The sequence below is a fragment of the Acanthisitta chloris genome, unplaced genomic scaffold, assembly GCF_000695815.1.
Source record: "Acanthisitta chloris isolate BGI_N310 unplaced genomic scaffold, ASM69581v1 scaffold7616, whole genome shotgun sequence".
Taxonomy (NCBI): domain Eukaryota; kingdom Metazoa; phylum Chordata; class Aves; order Passeriformes; family Acanthisittidae; genus Acanthisitta; species Acanthisitta chloris.
Window position 1 is genome coordinate 1 of NW_008678659.1, and position 19975 is coordinate 19975.

The 19975-nt window shown below is 41.0% G+C and overlaps 1 protein-coding gene across 1 annotated transcript in view; it reads left to right on the forward strand.

Moving 5' to 3' along the window:
* Positions 1 to 16: 16 nt before the first annotated feature.
* The window catches only part of RPA1 (replication protein A1, 70kDa), a 22905-nt gene continuing 2946 nt past the window's right edge, over positions 17 to 19975 (forward strand). Inside the window, exons 1-14 of the mRNA XM_009076973.1 lie at positions 17 to 58; positions 323 to 401; positions 903 to 1011; positions 1864 to 1952; positions 6543 to 6632; positions 8280 to 8412; positions 9398 to 9500; positions 10612 to 10680; positions 10821 to 11013; positions 12086 to 12225; positions 13852 to 14000; positions 15286 to 15418; positions 16589 to 16765; positions 18018 to 18125. Coding sequence (XP_009075221.1) covers positions 17 to 58; positions 323 to 401; positions 903 to 1011; positions 1864 to 1952; positions 6543 to 6632; positions 8280 to 8412; positions 9398 to 9500; positions 10612 to 10680; positions 10821 to 11013; positions 12086 to 12225; positions 13852 to 14000; positions 15286 to 15418; positions 16589 to 16765; positions 18018 to 18125 — 1614 coding nt within the window. The remainder of the gene's footprint in view (positions 59 to 322; positions 402 to 902; positions 1012 to 1863; positions 1953 to 6542; positions 6633 to 8279; positions 8413 to 9397; positions 9501 to 10611; positions 10681 to 10820; positions 11014 to 12085; positions 12226 to 13851; positions 14001 to 15285; positions 15419 to 16588; positions 16766 to 18017; positions 18126 to 19975) is intronic.

Genomic DNA, 19975 nt, shown 5'->3' on the forward strand with positions numbered 1-19975 from the left:
TTTTCTCCAGGCTATTATGCAGGGGGAGAATGTCTCCAAGCCTGTGCTGCAAGTCATCGTGAGTACTGTCCCTTTCCCTCCTGCGCCATACCCTTCCCGACTGCATGTACTTCCCACTGAGTGGAGCCAAACTTACTCTGCAGAGAAGCCAAACAATGCTCTCTTACTTCTAATTCTTTTAATTGTGTTTTGTGTGACTTGGGCTGTTGATATCAGCACTCAAAAAACCCTCCAACCTGAATATATAATTTCCTATCAAAGTCACTTTACATTCCTGAATTATTTCTACAATGAGAACTAACAGTCTCTTTTTTCCCCCCAGAATACACGGGCAATTGCCACAGGAACTGGGCCCCCACGATACCGAGTGCTGATGAGTGATGGGGTGAACACACTCTCCTGTGAGTATAAGCTGCAGTGAAGTGGTTGAAGGTGTGGAAGTGCTAGTGGTGATAGTTTGTGGTCTAGTCACTAGCTGCAAAGCAATGAATATTGAAAGAGAGTGTGGCTTATATAGGGCCACAGACTCTTAAGTGTGCAACTGCTTTTTATCATTTAGGTGAAATCTTTGTCTGCTGGAACTTTCTTTGTGAGCTGTAAGCAATTAACTTGCTACAGGGTATAAGGAAAATATAGAAACCTATACACGTGACACTGATTTTAGCTTATTCTTTTACTTCTTTGGTACACTGTCATTCTATCACTGCATTCTGAAGTTTGGGGAATAAACACATTATAATTTATGCTCAGTTTTGTTAGCAGTTGCACTCTTTTCTATGTCATAACAAACTGAGCAAGTAGTAGATCCAGTGCAACACTTGGCTGGCTGCAAAAGTTGTGAGCAGCCCCTTTTAAGGCTGAGGTGTTTGAATTGTTTCCCTGTTTTCCTTCTGTTCCTGCAGCATTCATGTTGGCAACTCAGCTGAACTCCCTGGTGGAAGAGGAACGCTTGTCGGCCCGATGTGTCTGCCAGGTTAACAGATTCATTGTCAACAGCCTGAAAGATGGAAGGTATTTGGGTTTCTTGAAATCCAGTTCTCCAGAAAGGCACCTGCACTAGTGGGGGCTCTGTGCTTTGTGACTCAGCAGAGACCAAAGGCTTTTGGGTGGGATTATTTGAAAATACTTAGTGTTTAGGGTGCAAGAGGGAAAGTGCACAGCACTAGCAGTAGAAGAAGTAAAACAAACTACAGAATGTGACTCTAGTGGGGTTAGATATGTCTAGTACATTGATTTAGTAGTTTAAAGTTTCCAGCTGGATTACTCCAACTTCATCAGAATACTCAAAATACTTGTACAAAGCTTTGTTAACATTCATTTAAAATTATGTGCTCTGGAAAAGAAGCAGTGATGATGTTTTGTTACATAGGTGTTGTGGAACCTGTTCTTTCTTTTATGAGAGTTTGAGGGAATAGGATTGGAGGAAAATTTGAGGGTACAGGATACTCCAAACTGAGAAGGGATCCAAGTGAAGTGACTATAGAAAAACTGTGTCAGCAGGATATGAACTGAACTGTGTATTCTTTTTATTCAGTGCTTTTTGTGGGGAGAATACCACTTCTTTTGAGGCAGGGAATTGTTCTTTTTTTGTAAAGTCTGGAATGGTTTTGATACCTTTAAAACACGATGTTGTTTCAAGCTGGTTTTGTGTGCCCCTTCAGCCTGCCATCAGCTGTCCTTGATGCAGTGTGATGCTGTTTGAAGCCTACTTGTCCCTCAAGAGAGGTCTGAGTTGACAGTGGAGAGCTTTTGTCTTCCAGGTCCTTCATGCAAAGAATCACCCTCAGTTCTCTTACCTGCTGTAAAGGATATTTGGAGTCGGACAGAGGAAAAGTCTTTATTGCTGTCTGTTCTGTGTTGTAGGAGAGTGGTTATACTGATGGATGTAAATGTTCTGAAAACTGCTGATCAGGTTGGTGGGAATATTGGCAATCCAGTGCCATACAATGAAGGTGAGTGTCAGTAAGCAAACACTTGTGTGAGCCTTTCAGCTGTCCTGTTTCTTTCACTCACAAAGAGAAGTCAGACATGCTCACCTATCTTCTGTCTGGAACAATGTCCAGATCTTGAAAATGTTTTCTATTTGTGCAACACAAAATGGGTTTGTTCATCTTTTAATAAACTCAACACCATGACTGAAGTATCATTCTCCCCACGGTATTGGGAGTATCTATACCTTATAACACTGACAGTTTTTATTGTGGTTAGTGACCTCTACGTCAACTTCCAGTAAGTATGTGGAAGCTATTTTATGTCTCCTCATAATGAGTAACCAAATAGATTATAATTTCTTCTGTCTGGAAAGCAAACAGCAAGAGGAAGGTGGAATAATGATCTGTAAAAGTATAAGATGGCATGGAGGGGATGAATAAAGAATGATGAGTCTCTCTTTCTTTTCTACATTGATTTGATGATCTTGAGTTCTCATACTGTCAGGTAGTGGTTTTAAAACAAAGGCTGCACTGCACCCCCAAACTGCAGAGTTAAATTATGGAGCTTGTTGAGGTAGGTGCCAGAAATTGGCACAGGTTCAAAAAGCAATTAGACGTGAAAGAGAAATCCATTAAAGGCTGTTAAACATAACAATACATCCTCTGCATGGATGTTAGGTGCAGGAAGCACTAAAACTTAGATTGCTCAAAGCAGATAGATGAGAGACTGGTATGAAAACACAGCCAGCACAGACTTCCCTAAGCACCATTCCTACCCTGCCACCCAAAAAGGATGTACTATGTGGTCCTTAATCTGACCTGCCATGAATCTTTGGGATTGTTATGTTGTATAAACAACTGTGTTGTTCATTTTCATGTGCTGAAGTTACGTGCAAACAGTTTTTAAATTAATATATTTTCCTCCCCTGAGATATGTTCAAAAGTCTATTCTGTTCTTCCAGTTCTCATCTTTAAAGAGAGGGAGAATAACAAGCACTTAAAGAAAATATTTGAACAGCTCTGTCAGTGATGTATATACAGATAATGGCTGAAATTTAACACCAAATAGCTCTCCTTGAAGGGCTGGGTTTTTTTTTTCCCTAGTGGAAGTGAGTTAGTGTATTTTTATAACTAAGGGACCACATATTATTGGCAACAATCTTCTGCAGGCTATTTTGGACAAACAGTGGTGCTAGGTACACTGCTGTTCTGATTAAAAATCTCCTTTACTAATTGAAGTAGGAATTACTTTGTTGCAAAGGCAGAGACATCTTTCTTCATTAACTTTTCTTTTTCCAAGGGAATTAGAGGGGCGTTTGTTAAATGAGCCTAAAGAATCCTTTGTTCCTTTGATAGTTACTTAGCTAATTGCTGTTTAAAAAATGTGTTGACATCTCAGATTTTATGGTTTAATCCCACAGTTGCTGTAGAGACCAAGATTTTCAGAATAGCTACTGAGCAGACTGTTTTGTGCCTTTCTCCCATTCCCCTGCTTATGTGATACAAGAGCTTGTGAACTATAGTGTTTTTCAGTTACATTGTTGCTTAGAAACGACTGAGAACTTGGTATCTGACAGAACTGAGCTGAAAATATACCTTTAAGACTATAAATTCGGGTAAAATTACCATTACTTTGATCAAAGTTTTGTTCTTCATTTGGGTTTACAAAAGGACTCGGCGATGAAGCCTTCAAATCCAAAAGCTTTTGGAGATGTCACAGGTCTGGGGTCATAGTAAGTGTGAGCTTTCACTGGGTAGTTAAGTGATGCCAAATTTGATGTGATGGGCATTTCATTTCCACACTGATGTTATTCTGCAGACTTCATACCCTTTTATTTGATGCTGAACAAGGTTTCTGTTCAGAAAATGGTAATAGTTTAGATTAAGTCTGCTTAACCCAGCCTTGCTGCTCTGCAGGCTGCCAGATTTGTCATGAAGTCCTTGATAAACCGGCAGAGGTGTGTTTCAAGGTGCAGATTCTTTAAGTACCTGTATCTGTTAAGAAATTGTATTTTTGAGGAACACTCAGCTAATGCAGAATAAGCACCTTAAATGCACTTTGTGGTTTTCATTAAAAAAAAAAAGTTCAGGTGTTTTAAAACCAAATCTTCAGTCCTACTTTTGGTCTGGCTTGAAATACAGAGCTCCAATTGCCAGACCTAGGATTAAGGAATATTCTTTCCTAGGCTGTGACAGCACAGTGGGACCCAGGGGGGTGAGCAGTTGGCTTTTGGCCACTTTACACGGGAGCAGTAGGTGGTTAATCTGCCTAACAAGGAAGCTGCAGACACAATCTTCTTATTACAAATCATAAAAACTTTTCAGGCAGCATTTCATAACAGTATTGAAAATTAAGTCTGAGCAGTTTAGTTCTTGTTTAAAACTAGATGGTTCTGTTATTACTGTCATTAATCTCATTCAAATTACTCCAGTGATGGACTTTCTTCTTACTATGACGATTACTTGCTACTTATATTTAACTTCTGTCATTATCTTTCAGTGTTGATGTGTTTGTATACTTACACGTTCACTTGAACCCTTTATTCTTGCTCTTCCCACTACTGTGAGTTCTTTCAAACTGCATTTTCATCCCTTGTCTTCCCCTCCATGTTGTGCTGCTGCTCAGTTCTGGGGTAGAACTTGTGTCATGACTCTGTGGTACAACCTCCAGGTAACAGATTATTGGAAGCAGAGGACTCCTAGATGGTTATGGCATTTGAATGGGCTGTGGGGCCAACTTCAGCCAAAGGTCTTAGGTTTGCCTAGCCCAGTATGCACAGCAGAAATATGATCAGGTATTTCAAGTGGTTTTTTTCACCTTCAGCTAATAAAAACTAACAGCGAAAACCAGGCGGTCGCCTCGGTTTTCTGAGCACTTTAAGTGATCTGTAGGCCACCAGCCACCAAAAATCACAGTTTAGGAGTCCCTAGGCTCTACAAGCGAGAAAATTGGAGAGATATTTCTGCTCCTTCTGTATTTGAACACATGCACAGATGTGTGAATTTATTCTCACTCTGTTGAGAAACACTCGGCTGTGGGTAGGCAGCCATTAAAATGCGAATCGGCGTTTCGTAACGCACAAGTGTTCTAATGTATGTGGTGGCCTTTGGTTGGGTGTTTTTGTGGGGTTTTTTAAATTACAAATTCCTAGAGAAAAAAAAACCAACCCACCATATTTGGAACAAAAGTAGCACGGAAGCCTCTTGCTGTTTCACATGCACATTCCTGTTCTTCCTGAATATTCTTTCCCCAAGCAGCATATTTTTCTCTCATAATGTGTTTTGTTGGTTGTTGTTTTTTTGTTTTTTTCTGCCTTCTCTTGCACGAAATGAATTTGGGTGTTGAGTGCTAACCCTGATGGGTCCTCTGAGCACCTGAGGCCGCTGAGAGAGGGTGAGACCTGGCTCCTCCATCTAGTGGAACCTGCAGTCAATACACATTTGGCTGTTTGACGTCACACTGTTGCCAGGGAGACTCTTGTCACCGGTTCACCGATGTGACTCTACTGCGGCAAGTTAGAGGAGCAGATTGGGTTTTGTGCAAGGACCTTGTATTGGATTAAAAATAACCAGAGGGTTACCTCTGTAGACTGTGCCACATCAGGCAACACCTCATCAGGGAGTCTTTGTGTTGCTTCCGCTCCTTTACCTTAGTTTTGTGCCATCCTTCTTTCCTGGGATTCTCTGCTCTTGTTCCTTGTGATACTTACAGGCTTGGTCTGACCTTCTTTTCCACTTTCTCGCACCATCTTCCTCCTCACATCCCAAATCAGAGAGGCTTTGCCTGCCTAGTCCTAGGTCTTCCTGCAAACCAATGGCTTGTTGTATCCAAAAGGACAAAAATGTTGGATATTTTCTCATCTAGAGGCAAATTATTCTATAAAGGAGTTCAAATTTTTGAATGGTAAATTATTCATCTAATTTACTCTTTCTATAGATATATCCCTGTGCTCTTTCTGTTGTAATTTGTCATCAGTTTAAGGCAAATAAAAGTCCTGGAATCTAAAAAAAAAAAGGATGATACATACATACTATGGCATCACTTTGCTCCCTAAGCAATATCCTACTGTGCCAAGAGGGGCCCTGGTGATTGCTGAAGTGATGACTCCATCACCCCCACATCAAATATCTTCATATTTCAGAAATAAAGGAGAGCAGGTGTTTTCTTTGTCATGTGTTAACTTCAGGTTTGACTTTACCCAGTGGGTTTTTGGCCGTTTCTGATTTTTAAGACAGAATTCTCTATGGTTTTTATCTTAGCTGTTAGGTAGAAGCAGAAACTACCTGTCAGAGCAATAGCAGCTGATAAACACTGAAAACTTGTCAAGATTACTTCAGGACTGTCCTTTTAAATCACCATCAGCCCTGAATTCTTTCGAAGTAAAAAGCAGTTGCTTGAGGAAAGAGATCTGACTGGAATTCCTCCATGGTAATGTTGTTCAACAGATAGACTTGCTACTGCTGTGTCTTATAACTCCTGAATTTTAGCATGTTCTCTGTTTTAAATTATTTTGTTTCCATGCAAGTCTTATTTCCTAAAAAGGCTGAAAGATGCTTTTAATTACTGTTCTCCCTACTCTGCTCTATAGTCTCTTTCCATTTGTTTGCCAGGACAAGGGCAGCAACGTTCTGCAGCTCCAGCAGCAAACCCAGCAGCACCCAGCAAACCACAGCAACAGAATGGCAATGTGTCAGTAGCAGGTAAGAGTAATCCTGGGCAGGAATTCTGGATTCCCTTGGTACAGTGAGAAACTACAGCTCAAATTTAACTAAGATCCTTTCTGTAATGGTATTGCACAAGAAACACTCCATTGAAGAGTAACCCTTAACCCATAGCTTGACAAAAGGTGAATTCTCCCAAGATGCTTCTGTACATAGAATCAACCAGGTGGGAAAAGACCTCCAAGATCAAGTCTAACCCTACTGTGGTTACTAGACCATGGCACTAAGTGCCACATCCAGTCTCAGCTTAAAAACCTCCAGGGATGGTGAATCCACCACCTCCCTGGGCAGACCATTCCAATGCCTGAGCACTCTCTCCATAAAAAAAATCTCTGCCTAATATCCAACCTAACCCTCTCCTGGCAGAGCTTGAGTCTGTGCCCTCTTGTCCTGCTGCTGGTTGCCTGGGAGAAGAGACCAACCCCCACCTGACTCCAACCTCCTGTCAGGTAGTTGTAGAGGGTGAGAAGGTCTCCCCTGAGCCTCCTCTTCTCCAGGCTAAACAATCTCAGCTCCCTCAGCCTCTCCTCAGATGGATTTAAAAGGGAGAAAAATTATTGCTTTTTCCACTTCATCCTCAAGGCAAAAAAAAATTAGGAAACAACTTTATTCAGTTTACACTTCTTCACCAGTTTTGCAAAATTTGCAGTTTGGAGTTGGCCAACAAGTGTGTTACTGATGCTGCAATGTTGAAGGCAAACAGCTTAGGTTGTACAGGACTGAAATTATTTGATAGTACATCTAGAAACATGTTTTTTTATCAAGATTCCAGAGAGATAGTGAAAAAGGCGGTGAATGTAAATGTCAGCCTGTAGATTTATTTTTTTTTGCTAAAAAGTTGTCAATCCTAACTCATGGTACTGCTTTAACTTGTCTGTATTCCTTACCCCTGTGTTTAAGAAGTAGTTTTAAATAGTAAAATTTTGACATTTGCTTAGAAACTTGCAGTAGAAAACAAGCTTCCCCTTTCTTAAAGCTGATCCTAAGAATTCTGTGCGTATACATTGACAAGATTCAGTTTAGAATTAGCAGTACTTTATGTCATTAAACTATTTGATTGTAGAGTATCTTTCCTCAGTTGTTCTAGATCTAAAACTTCCTGTATCATTCCCATCCCTGGAAGTGTTCATGGCCAGGTTGGATGGGGCTCTGGGCAATCAGGTCTAGTGGAAGGTGCCCCTGTTCATGGCAGGGAGTGGGAACAAGATGATCTCTAAGGTCCCTTCCAACTACAACCATTGTGTGATTCTGTGTTGTTTTTGAGAGTTTATTGCTAACTAGTTGCTTCCCACTTAAACTGTGTTTGAGTGGTTGACTTCAGACACATCTCCACTTCCAGTGCAAGTGCTGTAAAGGTCTGAGAGTGTCTCTACCACAGCATTTTGCAGTCTAGAAAATACTTGTGGCCAAGACTAGAAATGATTCAACAGACTTTGAGCCTCTCTGTGGTGCCCACATTGCACAGGGAATGGAGCTCCGGGTGCTCAGTAGAACTTTGCCCTCTGTGCAGCTCCTCGTGGTGTGTGGTGGGCAAAGTTCTTCCTGACCCTGCCCTTTGAGTTGGTTCTAATCTGACTTTTGTCTGCAAGGTTGAAATGTTTCCTGCTTTGTTGTGGTTTTTGGTAGGTCCTGCTGCTCCCAAGTACCATGCTCCCTCCAACCAGTTTGGCAAACCAAGTGCTCCCAGCACACTGAACACACCAGGGGGGTCACAGGCCAAAGTGGTGCCGATCGCCAGCCTGAACCCATACCAATCCAAGTGAGTTTCCATGGTTTTCTAGGCATTACTCATGTCACAGGCATGAAGGAACAATAGCTCTTTTTTGCTTTCTCGTGTCTGAATCGCTGTCAAATCATTCATTGAGTTCTTCTGACTTTATTGGTGAAGTTCAAACAAACCAACCCAACAATAACCACAAAACCACCCAGAGAAAGCAAAAAACCCAACCAAACCCTCCATAGAAACAGCTGATGGGTTTTGTTTTAGTTATTCTTGTTTCTTGCTTGGGGTTTTGTTTTATTTTGGGGTTTTTTGAGGGGGTGGGTGTTCTTTTTTAAATTTTTTTAATCACTTTTTAAAATTGCATCAACAGTGGAACAATCTGAGATTTGCCTTTGCATTGTCTGGGTGCAGCTGCCCTGCTGAGCTTGATAGGTTTTTAATATTGCAGTTGAGAATTGATTGACTTCTCTGTTGTGGGGTTTTTTTTGTTGTTTTGCTTTTTTTTTCCTGAAGCAACCTTCTTTTTGTTAACTTAAGGACAAAACAGCTCAGTAAGCTATTCACTTAGGCTACTGTGCTGTTCAAAAGCATCAGGATGTAATTATTTAGTGAATGACATTTTTAAGTTATGCAAACTGATTTGATTACCCAAGTTAAATGCGAATCCTATAATTGAGCTCTTGAGTTCTAGCATGGCTTTTCAGAGCAGGCAAACTGCTGTGTGAGAAATGTACCCTAGAAGAGGAAGAGATTTTGAGGCCTGCTAAGGAAAGCAGAAGGATTGTTCACTATTATTATCATACTAGATGCTTTATTGGCTGCTTTGTTGCTTTCTCTACAACTTTCTGCCTTTAATGGTCCAGGCCATTAAAACAGAAAGCAGCAGAAGAGCAGGTAGAGTTGTTGAGGTGCAATGGGAAGATTCTGGCTTTTAAATAGGGACAGTCCAGTTCCAAAGGTTTGTCAAGTCAGTCTCTTCTTAAAAAAAGGCACAGAGCAGTGATTTCTTGCGTGATTTCAGGTGGACCATTTGTGCTCGTGTCACCCAGAAAGGCCAAATCCGCACGTGGAGCAACTCCCGTGGTGAAGGGAAGCTCTTTTCCATAGAGATGGTTGATGAAAGCGTAAGTATCATGTGTTGAGGCAAAGATAATGTATGCCAGATGCTGATGAACCCTTCATAAAGGCAGAATAGAGGAAATAAAGTGTATTATAGGAAATGATTTTTTTTATTACGACTGAAACTTGTGTTCCTGTATTCATTAAGTTGCACATCAACGTGCCAGTTTTTATCCAGAATGGAGTCTTAAATGTGCAGCATTACTGATTATTTTTCATCAAAGTCTATAGTGTGTGACTGGATTTTTTTCTTTGCAGCTTCAAAATATAGTTGTTTATGCAAACTGACAGCCTAATACTGAGGGTTGTGGTGGTTTCCTGTAGATTGAGAGCGACGTCTGATCCTTGCTGAGCTACACCTTACAAAACAGGGAGTGAGGGAAGCATTGCCTCCAAGTTACAAGCTTTCAATTTTCATGAGGAAATCAGAGTAGAAATTATTGGAACACTAAGAAATCTCCTCTGTGGTTTGTTTGGGGAATGGTATCTGGTTAATCTAACTAAACTTGCAGTTTGTCAAACCCCTTATCAAATTACTGCCTCCTGTCATGAAAACAAACAAGATTCAGCTAGATTATGTTGAGTATAAAATGTGAGGTTAATAATGTAACATGTTGTCACCAGCCATTTGTTTTCTCTGCATACTGTCTATATTCTTTTTTTTTAATAAAAAAACCCCTCAGTATTTATATCTAGTGAGTGTATAATTGTTATTAGTTCTTACTTAGACATGGTGTATGAGTGGGAGCCATCACAATCTACTGTGTGCTAACTTGTGGTGCTGAATGTTCTCCTTAATCAATGCCAGTTTTAGGAGCACCTTTTCAAAGGTGCACATATGATAGATGTAGTTCTTAAGCCTTTTATTCTGAAGCTGTGGATGTACTAATGAGACATGAATATGAGGTTTGATTGTCAGGTGTAGAATGTGTCATTTTAGCTCTAAGTACAAACATGAGGAGGGCACTGTTTGTTTCTCATGTGCCTGGAGCTAGCCTGGCAGACCCCACCGTGTCTGCAGAACTGATACCACTTAACATTGCAAAGATTTATTTTTTTTATCTCTGTTTTTCATGCCCGATTTCAGTTCTGACCAGCTCTCCTATTTTCCTGCAGGGTGAGATTAGAGCTACTGCATTCAACGATCAAGCAGACAAGTTCTTTCCCCTCATTGAATTGAACAAGGTATGGTAGAGTTGTGCTTTCATAGACTGACAGGAGCTAGAAAAGAGGAACTTCAGCAAGGCAAGGATATTTAAAGGTGAACACAATCTATTTTCTCTGACTACTGATAATATCCTCTGTTTCACTGCTTTCTCCTGTAGGTATATTATTTTACCAAAGGCAATTTGAAGACTGCTAACAAGCAATATACAGCTGTTAAGAATGACTATGAGATTACATTCACTAATGAGACTTCAGTTGTGCCCTGTGATGATGCCCAGCATCTTCCATCTGTTCAGTTTGATTTTGTATCCATCTCTGACTTGGAGAACACACCCAAAGACTCGATTGTTGGTCAGTCTAAGTAGCAAAATGGGGAGTTCTAAAGCTTTGAAGTTTTATTTCTGTGTCCTGAATGTGGAGTAGGTAGCAAGTGTAAGATCTCTTAGTCGAAGTCACCCAGTGATGGCTGCCATTAGAAATACCTCAGGCAGTTTTCCTGTTGAGATGTCTTTGCCCTGTTTTCCAGCAATATACAGTGATTTTTCTTCAAACTTGTGCTTCAAACTAAAGACAGTAAATGATACTTGTTTATTGTACTATGATCATTGTTTTCCACAGCAAAAGGGCTGAGAGAAAAATGTCCTTGCTCAGCACGTGTGCATTTCATACCTTCTGTGGTCTTGCTTTCTTTCACTATCTAATTATCTCTGTAGTGATTTTGGCATAATTCTTTGCATCCAAGTCCAAGTTGCATGACTGTTTTGGCTTGCTTTGTGAAGTATTGGAGGTTTGTTTTTCTGTGATTTGTTGGGCAGAGAACTCCGGAAAAATCCAAGGCTTGGGTGGGCGCGAGGGTTCTCAGGTTTCAGAGGCACAAGATGCCTGTGATTCAGAGACATTCAGCCAGGAATTTTAAAGGTAGCTTTGTTATATTAAAGAGAGTGTATTTTTAGGGAGTGCAAAGGGAGTTGCTTTAGCTCTTACTGCCCAAACATGCAGACTAGTTTCAGCTGCAGTTGTGGGGCTGTGCGAAGACACGAGCCAGTTGCTTCATTGTATTACAGTCACTTTGAAAGCTCTTGCTTGTGCTTTAACAGCAAGTATGTGTTACATGATCAGGACTGAAGTCCTTTGACAGAATGTGATGGGAAAAGATAGTACAATGCCTTGATCTCTCTAATGTGGTGAGGCTTGCATTCATGAATATCTTAATGAATGCGTCAACAAAATTAAAGCACTGAAGAGTTCTGTAGTGGAGCATTCCTACCATAATACACTTAATTTCCATATCAGATTTCATTTGAATAGGGAGCTAGGATACAAGGTAAAAATCTGACAGTAGGTTTGAATTCTTCTCTTGTGATCTTCTATTCCCCAATTGTGACCCTCGAGTAACTCTAACTAAATTGTAACTGTTTTTCAGATGTAATTGGAATTTGTAAGAGCTATGAAGATGTCACCAAAATCACAGTGAAAGCTAACAATAGGGAGGTTTCGAAGAGGAACGTGCATCTGATGGATACATCAGGGAAACTGGTGACAGCTACACTGTGGGGAAATGAGGTATGTGCTCTCTTACCTGTTCTTAGGCAAAGGTTCCTTTTGTGCAGGGTGAGGAAACACTGTTGTCACCCGAGATGGGCACAGCACTGACACAGTCCTGGGTGTTTAAGATCAGGGGCCGAAAGAAGGTGAAAGACTGTCTGGTTGCATTCAGGTGTGATGTTCTTAACCTTTCTCTGACAAACTGCTGACACGATCTGACTAATGTGTTCTGAACAACTGCAGACATTACGTCTCAAGCCAAAATACTGAAGGTAACAGACTTCTGGTTTAGGGAAGGGGATGAGTTGCAGTTTGATTATGGAAAAGCCCAGTGGCTACAGCTGTCTCATTTGAAATGAGTTTTATTCGTAGGGTGGGATACATGTTACCCTGCATAAATTGCTGCTTAACAAGGGTGTTGAGAGGCTGCATCTCAGACTAGGAGTTTCAAGCATAAGAGCCTTGGAAGTGGAAGTCTTGAATAGTGGTGGTAAACTGCTTCCTAATCTTTTTAACAGGCTACTTTGTTTTCCACCGCTGTTACAGATACTTAGGGATTTATGTTCCTGTCTATAAAATGGGAGTGATCCTGCCAGCTTGACAGTGATGCTTTATGGCTAAATGATCAAGTGCACTGATCTTGAAGGTAGCTAAACATCATTAACCATCTGCTGATATAAATGAAGTAAGCTGAAGTTCAGTATCACAAAGTCTTGAGGTTGAACCAGGTTGTTAGAGGAGAGGCTACTGGTATTCAGTCCCTGGCATAACTCTTCCAACAGAGATCAGGGTCTGCCTTTTACAAAATTAAATCGGTTTGCTTGCTTGTAGATTAGAGACATCAATAAGCATTGAGGGGGAGTGATGTGTGGCTTGCAGCTGGCACAGTTAGGGTTAGAATCTGTATGTCCTTTATAATAGTCATTGCCTTCACTGCTGGGATGTGTTTTATGTTGCATCTCATGGATATACAGTGAATACTAGTGCAACTCGAGCTCGTTTGTAATCTTTAAGCACATGATCCTCCCCTTGCTTGCTAAGTGATGTAGGGTCCAGAAAATCTATACCTTTCAAAACCTCTCTTGTGCCACGAGGTTCTTGTTAGTGTCAGACTACTCAGATAACAAACTGATGGCTGTTGAACAGCATTAAAGCAGCTTTATGAGACTAAAAAACAGAAAATGGAAAGTCAGCTCAAAACGTTTGGTCAGCATAGCTGCACTTCTCCCTTCTAAGTGGTAGTAGAATGGACATGATTGGCTCAGTCAAGCTGAGCAAGTTGTTTCATCTCCTGAGGAGTCTAATACGACCAAATAACTTCTCCTGTTTCCATTCCCATAACTCATCTCCTGTTCTAAAATCCTGGTGTAAAACTGCTAATGGAGGGACTCGATCCTTTTTTTCCAAACCAGTGGTGTGACTTAAGGATACTCTGGTTCCCCAGGAAATGGGGTGTTAGGATTACACCTTTGTTAGCTGCCTTTGCTTAAACTCCTAGAGAGGTCATTCAGAACCTTACACTTTAGATACAGTGAAGTAGTTTGATTCAGGTTTGATCTCTTGTCATGATCTGTGAATTGACCACAAGTTCAGTACCTTTACTGTAACGTGCTGCTAACGCTGTCTGTTTTTTCACACATGCAGGCTGAACAGTTTGATGGCTCCAGACAACCTGTGGTTGCCATCAAAGGAGCCAGGGTCTCTGATTTTGGTGGTAGAAGCCTGTCTGTCCTGTCCTCAAGTACAGTTGTCATCAACCCTGACAGCCCAGAGGCTTTTAAGCTCCGAGGATGGTATGAGTGTGTTTATGTTGATTCATTTCAACCTACTGCAGAGTATTTGGTTTATTCTGTTTCTCTACTTGAGCGGTCTATATAGCACTGAGGAAAGGTGGCAGAGGGTATGGCTGCCAAGGCTATAGAAACTTTCCTTGCTTGGAAGCCCTGGAGCCTGGACGAATGTCCTTCTTAAGTTGTTCAATTCAAAAAACTTTTAATTCCATGACAGACCTTGAAAAATTGAAAATCGGGGAAGTGCGTGCTGACCCAAAGCCTTGGAAGGCAGCATGAAATCAGGCTTGACCAGCTCCACTTTCTGAGGCATGATCTGAGAGAACAGTATTTTTTTCCACAGGCTTTTCCATTGTGTGGAATCTGATACGCACTCTGTTAGTATGGAGGGACTATTTGACATCTTCCAGTGTCTAGTCCTTACCAGATACTTTTCAGATAGCAAAATAACACTTATTGTCAGGAAAACAGAGTGGTTTTCTTGGTTTGTTGCTTCTCCTGCAGGTAGTTGTTAAATTGTCTGCTGTAGCTCCGAGTCTGGTGAGATGTGTGGGGGGGTGTGAATAGGGTTAAGTGCCAACAGCATCAGATTTGTATATTCTGGGGTTTTCATGTTCTAGTTACATCACCCAAACATGGATAAAATAACTGGCATCCTCCATTTGTCATTGAGCTGTGGTTCTCCCATACTTAAAGGCTTGTTGGAGATAAAATTGATTGTGGGTCTTAGCTATTACTGTCACACTTTAATTAAGTTCAATTTTTGAGCCTCGTTGGTGTGTTTCTGAAATCACAAAAGCCATCACAATGGGATGGCAGTACAACCTTTTGCTGAAGAGCTGTGCTTTTCTTATTTTAACAGAGGAAGCATAATCTTTTCAATGCTATTTGCTTTTTCTTTCGAAGCTGCTGCGAAGATAATGGTACCATGTAATTTAATTTTAATTATGGAAATATCTTGATGCCCTTAAATCTTGTTATCTGCCTGCCTCTAAGAACTGTGCAGTGCGTGGTTTGACCACTAGCTGGCAAACAAATTGCAGCTATATAGAACAAAGCTGTCCTCCTTTTGTGGGTTTATAAAATACTGTGCTAATTAAGTCGGACTATTAACTTATTCTGCAATGCTATTTTTGTTTGCCATATACACATATTACTGTAATTGTTTCCTTTTGCAATCATTGATAAAAAATCCCTCATGTATCGAGTACATGGAAATAAACGTAAGCTTTTGATAAGTCTTCATGGTCTGCTCTCCAAAAATAGAAGTGCATCTCTGTGGTTGCAGGTTTGACTCCGAGGGGCAGCTTCTGGAATGTGCCTCCATCTCTGATGTGAAGGGTGGGCCAGGAGCTGGAGCAAATACCAATTGGAAAACTTTGTTTGAAGCCAAATCTGAGAACTTGGGACAAGGAGATAAGGTACAGCACGGCCACAGAGTGCAAGCCTTGTGTATTGGGAGAAAACAAAAAGCTAGACTTCATGCAGGTATTCTGCTTATTGAAGTAGTCCAGGTGTTGAGCAGTATGTGCTTAACTCTCTTGGGATTTCTGCTATTAATTAATATTGTTTTTCAAATAAATTGAAGCTTGTTGCTGATGTTTCAACATGACAGTGTGTTTGCAAGAGGATTCTAAGCCTTGTACAAATGGAGGGTTTGTTTTTACCCCAAAGATGTTCATATAAACAGCACAGAGTGTTCTAGGGCAAACAGGTGCATTAGGAGGAAGTGGTTTTCAAGGGTGCATGCTTGGTCAATAGCAAAGCTGGTAATAAACCCCAGGTCTCTGGCTTTCCAGTCCAGAAAGCTCTCTAGGCTTCTGCTGCTTCTTGACTTTTAATTTATTTTTTTTTTCCAAACTGAAGTGCTCAGCCATTTGGGATACACAAGAGCTTCTATCCATATTAAAAAAGCCTTCAGAAATCATAAAGAATTTGGGTTGGAAGGCACCTTATAATAATCTAGTTCCAACCTCCCCCAAGAGCAGAGATGCTGTCCCCTAGATCAGGTTGCTCACCCAAAGTAGCCTTGAACAGTTTTCCTGTAATTCAGCTATTTTCTGTGGCCATTTTTGCACATGCTTCTTGAACAACCTCTGTTTTTCTGCTGAAAGACTTGACCGTGGTCTTAAACCATTATGATGATTATTTTAGTGTGGTGAGTGGGTATTTTGTTCTGTAGGCTATAGTTTAATCAAATGCTTATCTGTAACACTACACAATAGGCTTTCTGTTTTTTGTATTGGTTCCCGAAAGAAGCGTAGGAAAGTGCAGAATCTTAATCCTGTGAAAAAGTGGAGATTTGAACAGACACAATGGAGAATCAAATATGCTTTATCTAAAGAAAACCTAGCAATTGGAGTTCCCTGCAATGGAAACACAAAATAATCTTGCTGTAGGGGCTTTATTAACATAATGGAAGCCTGAAAATTATTGCAACAGAGGGGTTGATTTACAGTTTCCCAGTAATCCATAGCTGTTAAGCTTTCTAATCCTAAATATCCAAGTATGGGTGCCTTGCTTTTGTAGTCAATTCCGAATTGGAAAACATTGAGTATTTTGAGGCTAATGTTGCACACTCACTCTCCTAGGCAGATTATTTTAGCTGTGTGGGCACAATCGTACATCTGCGCAAAGAGAACTGTATGTACCAGGCATGTCCCTCTCAGGATTGCAACAAGAAAGTGATAGACCAGCAGAATGGACTCTATCGGTGTGAGAAGTGTGACCGTGAATTCCCCAACTTCAAGTACCGCATGATGCTCCTGGTGAGTAAAGGGTTTGGAGCAGAGTGTGTGTCTCTGCTCCCTGGACAATCCAGACAGAAATCTCCTTGGGGAATGAGGTGTTGGTGCTGTTCATCCATGCTGCCTATGGGTTAGAGGCTATTTAGATGGTTTGTATGCTGTACCTGAGTGAGGGATGTTTCTTTGAGCTGATTAGCAGTTTGTTTTCCTAGTGCTCCAATTAAAAGCTTTTCTCTTTGCCAAAAAGTTGATGCTAGCTCAGTTGATTCTGGTTTCCAAGTGTACTATGCAGTGCAGAGTACAGATGGCCTCCGCCTCTTCAGTAGTGAAGATAAACTGAAGTAAAATGGCATTTCTGGAGAGCAGTAATTGCACTTTTACAGCTGCTACCTATATTTAGTACAAATTTTTTTGTAGGTATTGTTCTGCTTCATGCTTTAATGGAACCTGCTTCAGAAAGTTGTCTGGGGATTCTGATTGTGGTGCCCACTTACACCATAGGCATTGAACCTTCTTCAGTTTTACATTATAAATTGGAGTTGTAGAGCAAGAAATGCTGTGCCAGGTGGGCATGCAGAGAGAAGGGAACTATCCCTGCAGTCTCAATAAAACATAACCTGCTTCCAAATAATTTCTACCAGATAACTTCTAGGAATGTGTGAACTACTTGACATAGCAGAATCGTTCTCACGGAGTGTAAAGGGGATCCTGAGGGTACACTCAAGGCCTTCAGAACTGTGTGTCTCCCATTTCCCCATTCCCAATTGTCAGAGCAGCCAGGAAATACATCTGAGGCTGCTACTTGATCTTTTTACTGCTCTGTCTTGTCCTCAAATGTTTTGATAGTTTCCTCATAACATAACAGTATTTCATGAGTTTATGCCCAAGTTTGCAGTCTTGCTGGCGTCCCCCTTGGTGATTGTTGTTCTGGGCTACCTGTTCTTGCTAACTGCTCAGCAGTGACAGGAGGACAGAGGTGAATATCCCTTGTTGTGTATCACTGTCATCTTGTTGGCTTTTTCCTGGGACACAATCTACTGTCAATATTAACTTGTGGTTAAGTTATGTGACATTCTGTGGAGCTTAAGAAGGGCAGTAAGTCACTGCCTTCCACCCTCAGTGATCAAAACTACATACAGGTAGGGCTCTGATAGTTACTGGAAATTTCAAAACTCTCTGTAGCTGTGAAATAAACTTGTCTTTTGTGCTGTCTTAATGAGGAGTAGGTAACTGGATGAAATAACCTTTTGGGTTTTTCTTGGGGTTTTTTCAGGTGACCATTGCAGACTGTCTAGAGTATCAGTGGGTGACTTGTTTCCAGGAATCAGCAGAATTTATTCTTGGGCAAAGTGCAGCTTTCCTGGGAGAACTGAAAGAAAAGGTCAGTCAATTAGCTTATTGTATTTTACTATATGTCTAGAAGTTGAACTGTGTTTCACACATCTTGTGTTGGGCTGTCCTCAACTTTCTGGCTTTTTTTTTTTTAATCCCAAGGAAATATTCTTGTAGTGTTGAATTTGAAGGCAGCTCTGAGAAAGATGTAAGGTTTGTGTGGAACACCAGTGCTGACTCATCAGAGAGCATAGCCTTATACCCGTGTGTGCATGTATGGAAAACGTGGCAAAGGCAGTGGGTTATGCCCATGTAGTTGCTGTGGAAATTAATAGCATTATTGAAACACATTTAAAAGTACCATATGAAAGAAAGGGATGTTCTGCTTCGTTTGTCAAGCATTTGATTTGCCCATTTTCTGGGTGGTAGCCCAGCTCAGCTCAGTCTGAGGTTGTTTTCCAGATGTTGGACTTCAGGATCTTTTACAAGTTCACAAATCATTCCTTCTCCCTAGTCTGAAGTTCTTGGCAGGGAGTTGTTTACTCTTCTCAGGATTATTTTCCACAGGCCATCTGCCTGGAGAACAGAGATTTGCCTGCTTTCCCCCATAGTTTGCTCCCACAGTCAGTCTGTCTACCTCTGAGCTCTTTTGGCTGCTGAAAGCTGGAGATCAGCCTGTCCTCATCACCTGGACTTTGAGAGACAACTGATCACTTGACAATAGTGCCACAGCCTTCAGAGGGCTGACAGCTGTAACACGTGTTAACTCCCCTAGAAAAGACAGAATCCTTTATCATTTTACCTAGATTGGAAGAATGTGCAAAACCTCCTGGTTTAGCAATGAATGCTGACAACATTATCCCTAATGTGTTCCAAAAATTTGTTCACAAAACCAAAAAGTTCCGGAACACTTTGTGTGTATCTTTGTAACTAGGCAGGAAGCTTTTTGAACTAATGTGTGTGAGCCCAGTTCTGAAGGCGCTTTTTTTTTTTTTCCCCGCCAAAAATCATCAGAAACTTTGTGGGTCATATGAAAACCATGACTTGTAAAATGGGTCGTTGGCAGAGATGCTGAAGTGATCTTTCTTTGACACTTTAGAACAGGTTTTAAGGTTGTAAGTTATTAAATACTAACAGACAGCATTGTCTTCCCTTTGTCACTCTGTGCTTCTCTGCATTTTTCTCTCTTCCAGCCAAAATAATATTTTCTGATTCTTACTTGTCTACTGTAGGAAAACTGCATGGCATTGTTTTGTTTTTAAATGATGATGTGGAATGTATAATAAGCTCTTGAATTGCATATGAGCATTGCTGTGCTCCCAGGCTAAGGCTGGTTGATTCCAAGACTCCATAGATATCCCAGTGGTATTGCTTGGCTGAGGGAGGGAAATGAAGCAGGAGGGATGGTTGAGGCTGTTGTCCTGAGAAACTGTTGTAGACCTCCTCTGCTTCCGCAAAGCAGGGCTAGTTTTCCTGGAATTTACGTTCAGAAATGTTTTTTGGACATTTCCTGTACTCTGGCTGTCAAAGGTGATGCTGTACAAAGCTCATGCTTTTTGGGATGCTGAGTTTTTGTGGTATTAAGAAGGCTGGACACCTCTGTTCTGCAGGAAGATGTCTTGCTGGGGAATTGTAATTAGATGTGCTTGCACTTTTGTGTTTCCATTTTCAGACATTCTTAACTTGTCAATATTTTCTTACTTCAGCCATGCTTAATCCCTGCAAGAGTTTAAACAACATTCCTTAGTCACTGTTAATGCTTAAGAGGACTGGGTGGGGACAGAGAGACAGCAGATCCTATGTACCAGTACAAACATGTAATGTCTTTTGAAGAGCTGCCTAATGGAAATGGCTGAGGATAGAAAATGGAACATAATATAGAGTGAGCCCTTGAGCAGG